Source organism: Dendrobates tinctorius, unplaced genomic scaffold (genome assembly GCF_039654945.1).
Source record: "Dendrobates tinctorius isolate UK_male_01 unplaced genomic scaffold, ASM3965494v1 ptg000029l, whole genome shotgun sequence".
Lineage (NCBI taxonomy): Eukaryota > Metazoa > Chordata > Amphibia > Anura > Dendrobatidae > Dendrobates > Dendrobates tinctorius.
Window position 1 is genome coordinate 45,319,528 of NW_027361697.1, and position 11,647 is coordinate 45,331,174.

General features: G+C 45.7%; 1 protein-coding gene across 3 annotated transcripts; it reads left to right on the forward strand.

The window, feature by feature from the left end:
- The first annotated feature begins 3,958 nt into the window (after window positions 1-3,958).
- Window positions 3,959-10,093, forward strand: LOC141085983 (uncharacterized). 3 transcript variants are annotated; one of them, XM_073571700.1, is made up of 6 exons: window positions 3,959-4,553; window positions 7,302-7,480; window positions 7,553-7,779; window positions 7,852-7,933; window positions 8,012-8,837; window positions 8,957-10,093. In XM_073571700.1, exons 1-5 carry the CDS (start codon window positions 4,232-4,234, stop codon window positions 8,222-8,224), a joined length of 1,023 nt encoding a protein of 340 aa, XP_073427801.1. In that variant the 5' UTR covers window positions 3,959-4,231; the 3' UTR covers window positions 8,225-8,837; window positions 8,957-10,093. The 3 variants fall into 3 exon arrangements, with proteins under 3 accessions (XP_073427801.1, XP_073427800.1, XP_073427799.1); XM_073571699.1 differs by having other exon boundaries at window positions 7,302-7,779; window positions 8,012-8,586; window positions 8,675-8,837; window positions 8,957-10,090; XM_073571698.1 differs by having other exon boundaries at window positions 7,553-8,586; window positions 8,675-8,837; window positions 8,957-10,090.
- Window positions 10,094-11,647: the final 1,554 nt, after the last annotated feature.

The window sequence follows — 11,647 nt, forward strand, 5'->3', positions numbered from 1 at the left end:
GTCTGGTACGGGGCAGGTTGCTGGAAGTGGGGAGATGTCTGGTACGGGGCAGGTTGCTGGAAGTGGGGAGATGTCTGGTACGGGGCAGGTTGCTGGAAGTGGGGAGATGTCTGGTACTGGGGAGGTTGCTGATACTGGGGAGTTTGCAGGTACTGGGGAGGTTGCTGGTACTGGGGAGGTTGCTGGTACTGGGGAGGTTGCTGGTGCTGGGGAGGTTGCTGGTGCTGGGGAGGTTGCTGGTGCTGGGGAGGTGGATGGTGCTGGGGAGGTGGATGGTATGTAATAGGAGGGGGAGGATGGAAAGTGGCTGGAGGGGGTGTAGATGTAATAGGAGTGGGAGGATGGAAAGTGGCTGGAGGGGGTGTAGATGTAATAGGAGGGGGAGGATGGAAAGTGGCTAGAGGGGGTGCAGGTGGAGGAACTACTGTGGTGGGAGGAGGAGGTTGGGAGGTAACTTGCTGGAGAGCAGCGTGGCATGAATGCATTACATGCATCTGCTGGGCAGGAGAGAGCGTTTCCATGCGCTCCACAACAGACCTGAAAAAGGTGTGGTTTGGCGAAGATCTTGCTTCTGAATGCATGGTTTGCAGAAGTGTCTTCACCTCCAGAATGCTGGAGTTGATCTGCTGATAGCCTGCGGAGATTTGCTCTGACAAGACTTTTAGACAGTTCTGGAAAGATGCATTCAGATGCAAGAACTCTGGCGCATAAGTCTTTTCCTGACCCCTCTGCCGCTGCCGCCCAGTACCCGCAGGTGTACTAGAGGTGGCAGGGGCAGAAGGGTGGGGTAAAGGGAAAGCGATCTCCTCACCAGCAGCTTCATGTAATGTAGGCGGCCACGATGCTCCTGTGCTGGTGGATGGGACAGATGGGTCGAATGTGTGGGAAGGCTGGGAAGGTGCAGATGTACCGGGGCGGTCGAAGTGTCCCTCGGTGACGGTCTCCTCAGGGATCGCCTCAGAAGGGTCCAATCGTGCAGGCTCCCGAGTGCTGCTCACCGTGCTGTGGAATAAAGAGAAAAAAAAACAATTAAAATAGTGACATGGTATGGCCCTGGCTGAAAAAAAAAAGTTACATCTAAACATTTTTTTGTCACATGTGGTGTGTAATATTTACCTTCTGGTGAGCATTGTCTCCCGGAGGAACGACAGGGCTCGTGCGTACTTGTACTTGCTCCTGCGTCCTCCAGATCCACTCGGGGCCCGCATCTCTTTATTGAACTCCTTCTTGAAACGATCCCTCACAGACCGCCACCGCTTCACAATTCTCTCCCCTGAAACGAGAAAGGACAAAGTGGTTAGTATACAACATCAGTGTTTCCCAAACTCCAGTCCTCATGGTCCCCAGGGGTCATGTTTTCAGGATTTCCAAAGTAAATAGAAATCCTGAACACATGATCCGTGGGGACCACGAGGACTGGAGTTTGGGAAACACTGGTTTAAATCAAGCAACCGGTACTGTATATACTTACGCTCTTTAATCTGGGCCCGAGCTTCGAGGTCCTCCCAGCGGTCCACAAGGAGCGAACAGATTTCCTCCCAGAGTCGTCGGGTAACGATCAGGTCAGCGTGGCGTCGGTCAGCCATATTCCAGAGTGGCTCCCTTTCTCTGACGAGATCGATGAGGCGGTCCACATCAATCCCTCCATCCTCACCGTCAGAGTCGGGAGCACGCTGTGAAGGCTGTTAAAGAAAAAGACAAAAATAACATAATTAGCCTCCACAAAAGAAATGAAATAAAAAGTGCAAAAAAACAAAGCAAAAATATTTATACTTACACGCTGGTGACCGCCGCGTTGCTGTCGCCGACGACCCTGGGAGGCACTGCGAGGACCTCTTGGCCGAGCACCAGATTGGGAAGACTAGAGAAGAAAACAAAAAATGTTATGTCTTTGGATGTAGGCATTTGTTTGCTGTGTGTGGTATGCAGAACATTGTTTTCTATGTGTTGTGTGTAGTGTGATGTTGTGTTTCTGCGTTTGATGCAAAAAGCTTACCAATTGTGAGCCCACTCCAAGTGTCTGTCCACCCCTTCCTTCTTCTTCTGGGAGCTCCTCTTCATCTTGTGATTCCTGTTTTGAAATAAAAGGCAATGAATACACATATATTACAGAGATGATGGATTTTGGAAATAAAAACTTACCGTCAAACGCTGACGATGCGAGGGAGGGCTCCCAGAAGATGTGCTGTCTTCCTCATGGCCAGACTCCATGGCTGTGGGTGGTGTTTCTGCTGCTGCCATTGCTGCTGCTGCTGCTGCATCTATTGGGCGGCTGTTGAATAAAGAGAAACAAAGGGCCAATGAATATCTTGATATTCAATAGCCCTAGTTTGGAGGAATGGGGGATTTGATAATTACCGTCTCTCATCTGCTGCTGGACTCCCCTCCCGTTGTTCAGCATGCTGCTCCATTTGGGGTGGTGCTGATGGTGCTGCTGCTGCAGATGTCTGCTGCCTTCTCCTGCTCCTGGTTCTTGGCTTGGGTGGCATGTTGGGTGTGGCTGAGGGTCCCATTGTCTTGTTTTTATATATGTCCTGTGGGCAGAGCTACTGAGCATGCTCAGACCAAAGAAACCGGATCTGGCCGCCGGATCCGGCTGTTGCCGGATCCGGCGCATTGCGGCGCTCATAGGCTTTCATTGTATGAAAAAGCCGGACACGCCGGATCCGGCGTGTCCGGCTTTTTCGACGGAGACAAAAAACGTTACAGTCTCCGTTTTTTCCAGACGCCGGATCGCGTCACATTGCCGGATCCGGCGAAAATCGGATGAAACGCATGGCCATCCGGCTCGATCCGGCTCTAATGCAAGTCAATGGGGGGGAAACCGGATCTGGCATTGCATTTCGACGGATCCGGTTTTAGTCAAAAGCGCCGGATCGCGCCTGACGCCGAAAACCTGATGTGTGAAAGAGGCCTTAAGGAAGAAGTTACAGGTCTGTGAGAGCCAGAAATCTTGCATGTTTTTAGGTGACCAAATACTTATTTTCCATCATAATTTGCAAAATAAATCTTGCCAAATCAAACAAGGTGATTTTCTGGATTTGTTTTCTCATTTTGACTCTCATATTTGTGGTCTACCTATGATGTCAATTACAGGCCTCTCTCATCTTTTTAAGTGGCAGAACTTGCACAACTGGTGGCTGACGAAATACTTTTTTCCCCACTGTATTTAGCCATCCCATATCTGCTGATGTGACATTATTTTTTAAACCTAGTTATAAAAAGATTCACTGCTGATGCACGAATGGCTTTAAGGGGTTGTCTCGACCTTTAGGCTGTGTGCACACGCTGCGGATTCCGCTGCGTTTCCGCAGCGGTTTTGGCCGCTGCGGACACGCAGCAGTTTTAGCTGCGGTGTACAGTACCATTCATTTGAATGGAAAAACAAAAAACGCTGTGTGGATTTGCTGCGGTTTTGAATCCGCAGGAAGAATTGCATGTCAATTCTTTCTGCGGAAACCGCTGCAGGTTCCTATCTCCACCATTGTGGAGATAGTGAATCCGCAGGACCAAACCGCAGGCAAAACCGTAGATAATCCGCAGGTCTTTGGACCTGCGGATTATCTGCGGTTTTTGCAAAATCCGTGCGGATTAATCCGCAGCGGAATCCGCAGCGTGTGCACATAGCCTAAGGCTAAGTTCACAGTAGAGTTTTTTGTGCAAATTTTCAGCTGATTTTTACAGTACCAGCAAAGTCTGAGATTTCAGAAATCTCATGCACACAGCTTGTTTTTTTTTTGTCATCAGGATTTGGTGCTTTGCATGGTTTTTTGGACATAGAGCATGTCGCTTATTTCACCATTTTTTTAACATTTTTTCAATGCTTTTCACCCATTGATATGAATGAGTAATGAAAAAGCAATGAAAAACACACCAAAAATGCAGGTATCATGTTTTGCTTCATTTTCTGTGCCAAAACCTGATGCTATAGAATGGGACTTTTTTTTTAACACTAAGGCCTCTTTCACACTTCAGTTTTTTGCCATCAGTCACAATCCGCCAAAATTTGAAATTGGCGGATCCGCTTTTTCTTGTTGCGGATCCGCCAATTTCCCCATTGGGATACATTAGTGGCGGATTTTGACGGATGGTCGTCCGTTGCGTCCGATATTCGGCGGATCCGCAAAATTCTTTGCGGATTCTGTCTGAGGGGGACGGAGAATGTAACGTTTTTTTTCGGCGTCAAAATGGCGGATGACGGCGGATCCGCCGTCATCAGCCATGCGGTAGAATGGGGCCCTATGGGCGGCGGATCCGCCGAGATCCGCGATTTTGCGGAATCCGCCGGCAGGATCCGCAAAATCGCACTGCGCATGCCCAGAAAAAAAGATACTTTTCCAGACAGTCCCAAAACTATATAAGATGGGCTAATTGGGCCCAGACATGCAGTAGCAGCCAGACAGCAAGCCAGCCAGACCACCACCAAGCCTGCAAGACAGCCACCAAGCCTGCAAGACAGCCACCAAGCCTGCCAGACCACCCAGCCTGCCAGACACCCACCAAGCCTGCAGCCACAGCTATCAAGAGGCCTGCCAGTACCAGCTTTACCAAGTGTGAGTATACCTATGACATTTCTGTGTATGGCCTGCAAGTGTGTAGCGTGTGTGTGTGTGTGTGTGTGTGTGTGTGTGTGTGTGTGTGTGTGTGTGTGTGTGGTCTGTGAGTGTTGCATGTCTGTTTTTTTTTTTTTTTTTTATATTTTTTTTTTTCTGTTGCTTGTGTACTGCATTTTATTTTCATACAACTGTAATTATATTGTATTTTTTATGCTGTGATTGCTGCGATTGAGTGGTGTATGGTATGTGGTGTAATTGGGCCCAGACAATCCGGCACCAGCAACACTGAATACTCCAAGCAAGATATCCGACTCCAGCCTGCCTGACAGAAGATTCAACTAGAGCTATAAAACCTGTCTGCCCATCTGCAAGTCTACCACCTGCAAGACCCCTGGAGCGTGTGTGTGTATGTGTGTGGCCTGTGTGTGCATTTTTTTTTTTTTTTTTCTTTCCATTTTTTTTTTTTTTTTCTGTTGCATGTGTACTGCTTTTTATTTTCATACAACTGTAATTATATTGTATTTTTTATGCTGTGATTGCTGCGATTGAGTGGTGTATTGTATGTGGTGTAATTGGGCCCAGACAATCCGGCACCAGCAACACTGAATACTCCAAGCAAGATATCCGACTCCAGCCTGCCTGACAGAAGATTCAACTAGAGCTATAAAACCTGTCTACCACCTGCAAGACCCCTGGAGCGTGTGTGTGTATGTGTGTGGCCTGTGTGTGCATTTTTTTTTTTTTTCTTTCCATTTTTTTTTTTTTTTTTTTCTGTTGCATGTGTACTGCTTTTTATTTTCATACAACTGTAATTATATTGTATTTTTTATGCTGTGATTGCTGCGATTGAGTGGTGTATTGTATGTGGTGTAATTGGGCCCAGACAATCCGGCACCAGCAACATTGAATACTCCAAGCAAGATATCAGACTCCAGCCTGCCTGACAGAAGATTCAACTAGAGCTATAAAACCTGTCTGCACAGCTGCAAGTCTACCACCTGCAAGACCCCTGGAGCGTGTGTGTGTTGCATTTTTTTTTTTTTTTCTGTTGCATGTGTACTGCATGTTATTTTCATACAACTTTAATATTGTATTTCTTGCTGTGATTGTGTGGTGTAAAGGCTGGTTTCATATTTGCACTTTATAGCGCAGGGATAACCTGCACACGTCCACCACTAATCCCCGTCCCATCTAGTCATCACCGCCTACTAGCACACATGGACGCTTGCGATCTGCACACCCTATCTTTAGTATGGGGTGCGCAGATTGCAAGCGTTCATGTGCGCTAGTAGGTGGGGATTAGTGGCGGACATGTGCAGGAAATAGCTGCGCTATAAAGTGCAAATGTGAGACCGGCCTAAATGGTATTGTATGTGGTGTTATTGGGCACAGACATCTACATCAAACACCAGCCTGACTGTATCAGTCAGGCTGGTGTTTTAATGTAGATGTCTGTGCCCAATAACACCACATACAATACCATTTAGGCCGGTTTCACATTTGCACTTTATAGCGCAGCGATGGCCTGCACACGTCCGCCACAAATCCCCGCCTACTAGCGCACATGAATGCTTGCGATCTGCGCACCCTATCTTTATCATAGGGTGCGTAGATGGTGCGCTGGCAGGATTTTACCATGTGCTGCGCACTTTTGAAGGTGTGCCCTTGCGCGCCAAACGCAGCATGTTGCATTTTGGCGCGCACGGCACACCTTCAAAAGTGCGCAGCACACTGTAAAATCCTGCCAGCGCACCATCTGTGCACCCTATGATAAAGATAGGGTGCGCAGATCGCAAGCATTCATGTGCAGTAGTAGGTGGGGATTTGTGGCGGACGTGTGCAGGCCATCGCTGCGCTATAAAGTGCAAATGTGAAACCGGCCTAAATGGTATTGTATGTGGTTTGTGCCCAGACATCTGGCAACAGCCACACTGAAGAAACCGAACCAGACATCAAACACCAGCCTGACTGATAGAATTTCAAACTCCGCTGCAAATCTTCCACCTGCAAGACACCTGGAGTGTGTAGCCTGGCTGTGTGTTATGCGTGTTTGCGTTTTTTTATTTTTCATGTATTGTGGTATTTAAAATAAAGAGCAGAGTAGCTCCTATTTTTTGGAAAAAAAAAAAATAATAAAAAAAAAAAATAAATAAATTGTTTTGAAAAAATCTACTTTGTATCATTTTAAAAAAGGTAAAATTAAGTTACCATAAAGGTAATTGAAGTGTTCTGGTATACAAGTGTGGTTAAAAGTGAGATTGCAACATACCATGAAAAAATGGGTATACACAACTGAGTTTCAGGGAATTCAAAACCATGCAAACACAGTGGGTATACACAGAAATTAAACACCTTCAATCACTGGTTACATACTCTGTTGAGAGTTTCAGGGAATGCAAACACTGGTATACACAGCAATTACACACTACACGCCTTCAATCACTGGTTACACGGTGAGACCTTTAATCACTGGTTACACTCTCGGTGAGAGTTTCAGGGAATGCAAACTGGTATACACAGCAATTACACACCTTCAATTACTGGTTACACTCAGTTACAAAACACAAAGAAAGTAGGTTTACACAAAATATTAGACACCTTCAATCACTGGTTACACTCTGAGATAAGGGAATGTAGACATGCAAACACTTAAAATTGCGTATAATTAGTTTCAGGGAATTACACATACAAAATGTTTTTTTTTTTTTTGTTTTTTTTTAAAACTTTCATATCATTTTCTTTCAGTTCACACAATGAAGCGCCACCATACCGGCAGACACGGCCAGCCCAACCGTAGCAGAGATTCAGACCGCAGCAGGGATCAACGCAGCAGACATGACCGGTCAGACCGCAGCAGAAACAACCCTGACCGCAGCAGAGAGGAACAGCCACACCGCGGCGTACAGGCAACCATTAGTTTCCCTGTAAGTATAAAGACCTGAAAGCTTATTATGATCCTTTGTATAGTAGCTTAACAAGTCTCTTTATACTTGCAGATCACTTCAAGCACTACCAGCAGGGTAGCAGCAGAGAGAGCCAGCCAGGCTGCAGCAGAGAGGCCCAGCCAGACCGCAACAGAGACTGCCAGCCAGGCTGCAGCAGAGAGGCCCAGCCAGACCGCAACAGAGACTGCCAGCCAGGCTGCAGCAGAGAGGCCCAGCCAGACCGCAACAGAGACTGCCAGCCAGGCCGAAGCAGATACTGCCAGCCAAACATTTTCCCTGTAAGTATAAAAGCCTGAAAGCTTATTATGATACTTTGTATAGTAGCTTAACAAGTGTGTTTATACTTGCAGATCAGTTCAGGAAGCAACACAGCTGCCCCAAGCCGTAATGTCTTCTCCTGAAAGCTCCCCCTCACATCATCAGCGAGCTGAGGTAAAAAAAATTTTGTTTATTTTTTATTTAAAATAATTTTTTTGTGGTTAAAAACACTATCCTATTATGTTTTAACAGGAAGCTGATTCAGAGGAGCTTCCAGGAGGAGACGTGCAGGGTGGAGAGACACACGGAGGGGGTGCGCAGATTGTAAGTTTAGCACATACACAGATACATAATGCTACACCCAACACAAACATTCATCACAGTGCACACCATAATTGCATCCATCCAAACATTTTTTTTTTTTTTTCCCACAGTCTTCAGAATCCGGTGCCCGCACTAGAGTGACTCCCAGGACATCCCAGGGTCGTCAAGGTGATGCCTCTGGTGGTCGGCAAACGGTAAGTAACCCTATTTTGATAATTGTTTAAATGAACATCATGTGTTTGAATATAATGTAATTTTTTGCTTTTTGTTTTGTTTTTTATCTTCACAGGTTTCACAGCGTGCTCCCCGCAGACATCAGGAGGAGGGTGTCATTATTGATAGTGATGACCTCATCCATGAGGTGGAAATCCGGGAGCCGCTGTGAAACATGGCAAACTGTCTTCATGCCGACCAACCAACCACACGACGGCTCTGGGATGAAGTCTGTTCTTCAGTTATTGACAACTGGGAGGAACTCAATGCGAGGGCCAGGGATTTTGTGCGTAAGTATTACAACTTCAGTAACTTTATATTTCCAGCATGTGAAGTGTTGAATACTAAACCTTTTTTTTTTTTTTTTTTGCTTCACAGGTGACAGGGTTATCACACGGTGGCGGTCGCTCCGGGATCGCTTCAAGAGGGACTACAACAAAGAGATTCAGACCCCGAGTGGATCGTCGGGAGGACGCCGGGGACCCCAGTACAAAAACTACCAAGCCCTGGCGTTCCTGCGATCTACAATGGCGTGCAGAAGGTAAATATTCCCCAAACAATTCCTGTAGTAGAAATGTTTAACCAATTTTTTTTTCAGCAGACTTAAATTAAATATCAATATTTTTAATATACATTTTTTTCTTCTTTTTTTTTTTTTAGCACCATCTGCAGCACTCGGGAGTCTGCATCACAGTTGCGTCCCTCTGGAGTGATCCCTAGTGAGACCGCCCCCGGTGACCACATCGAGGTATCCGACCCCTCTGTACCTACCCTCTTGTCTGATCCCTCTATCCCCTCCACCAGCACTGGAGCAGCAGGGCAGACTTCATCACATGAAGCTGCTGGTGACGACTTGTTCCCTGTTCCCCACCCCTCAGACACTGCCGCAACATCTCGACCAACTTTTGGTTCTGGCCGGCAGCGTCTGAGGAGTCAGGAAAGGATGACCTTGTCTGACTGTTTGAGTCTAAACTCAACTGTTCAACACGGTTTCCACACTTATGGACAACGGTTATCTTCTGGGTTGACCATGATCAATCAAAGTATCATGGAACTCAGAAGATACATGGAACAGATGAGTTTAGAATCAAACCAGACACCGAGACATACCTTTTTTCATTCTGTTGTCCGGCAAATGGAAGGTTTAAGTACTCACCAGCAGATGCGTGTGATGCAAGCCTGTCAGAATGCTCTAGTGGAAGTGCTTGCTGAAGCATCTCTTCCTCCCCCTGTCTATCCTTCCACAGTCCATCCTCCCCCTGTCTATCCTTCCACAGTCCATCCTCCCCCTGTCTATCCTTCCACAGTCCATCCTCCCCCCGTCCATCCTTCCACCACCATCAATCACACAGCCGTCCCTCCTCCTACCACTCCCTCTCCTTTCTCTAGTTCCCCATTCCATTCTTCCCAGTACCTACCTTCCCCATTGCATTATACCCCAATGCCCTCGCCATACCCACCCCCACATACACCTTCAATGTACCCACAAACCTCGTCTGTCCATCCACTCCCGTCCCAACCACATGTGTTAAACCCCCCTTCCACTTCTGGTCCTCACCAACTCCCTCCCCAGTCCCCTACCCCCCTCGATGTGGTCAACCCTGTTAACCCCCCCTCCAATACTATCTCCACCCAACAGTATCATAGTTTGTAATTTTTCTGTTGTAATATACCAAAAAAAAATTAAAAAAGTAATATACCAAAAAAAATTAAAAAAGGTAATATTATACCAAAAAAAAGTTACCAAAAAGGTAATACCAAAAAAAGTTACAAAAAAAGTTAAGAAAAAAAATAAAAAAAAAAAAATACAGTTAATACAAATTGTCAGAAATAAACTGTTTTTTTTCAAAAAACTTTATTGTGATGTTTATTTTTTGCTTCTTTATTCAAATTACACCAGTGGTGTAAAAGGTAAACACAACACTTGTTAACACAACACACAACCCTGGGTAATATTTCACAGTACACCGGTGGTGTACAAGGTACAAAAAAACACTTGGTAGCACAACATTTGATAACCAACACTTGTGAACATTTCAAAGTGTAAAACGCTTGGTACACAACACTTGGTAACTTTACGCTTGGTAACTTTACGCTTGGTACACAACACTTGGATAACTTTACGCTTGGTACCCAACAATTGTTAACACTGCAAAGTGTAAAATTAACCAAATCACATGGTAAAACACAATGCTTGTGCAAAGCAAACACTTGGTAAAATTTCAGATAAAAAAAAAAAAAAAAAAATTACTCACAATTGGTAAGAAGAAAATTATATCATGTGATATTGCCAGTCCACTTGTCCCTCTGGTGTAACAAAATAATCTGCAAAGGTATCCCTAATTCTTGCCACTGAACCAGTACTCCGAAAAGTTTGCTGCTCATAATCCCACAAGGTGGTTTCATACACATTGTCATCGATGGAAACTGGTTCCTTTGAAAGGACAAAATTGTGCAGGATTACACAGGCCTTTACCACCTCATCCACAGTCTCTGTTTTCATTTTCATGGCCGTTAACAGGACTCTCCATTTTGCAGTTAAAATTCCAAACGCGCACTCCACCACTCTGCGCGCTCTGGTTAACCGATAGTTATAGATTCTTTTCTGGTGTGTTAATCCACGACTACCATATGGCTTCAGTAGGTGTTTTGAAAGTTGAAAAGCATCGTCGCCAACGCACACAAAAGGCATTGGTGGGCCTGTTGTTCCAGGGAGTGGTCTTGGAGGAGGGAAGTTAAAATTGTCTCCATACAAGCGACGGCCCATGGTGGAACTCTTGAATACCTGTGAGTCGTTAGAACGACCGTATGCACCAATGTCCACGGCAATGAATTTGCAGTTTGCATCCGAAATGGCCATTAGCACAATGGAAAAGTATTTTTTATAGTTGTAAAACTGTGAACCAGATCCCATGGGTTTCACAATCCTGATATGCTTGCCATCCACGGCACCGATGCAGTTTGGAAACTGGCAGATATCTTGAAACTTCTCTGCAATCTCCAGCCACCTCTCCTGTGTTGGCTCTGGGATGTATTCCTCCTGTAGAGAATCCCATAATGCCCGGCAGGTCTGTTGTACAATTCCAGCAATAGTGGAAATCCCAATCCGGAACTGGAAATGGAGGGAGGTGAAGGATTCTCCAGTTGCCAGGAATCTTAAAAAAAGGGAAAAAAAGTAAAATTAATACAAACTACAAGCCATAACATAACAATAAAAGCCTGCAGAATCTGAAACATTTTAAAAGGTAGATAACTTACCAAAGGGTCACCATCAAACGCTCCGCCGGTGATATAGAAAACCGCATGTAGGTGTCCCTTCTCCGGATTTGTTCTCCAACACGATCCACCAAT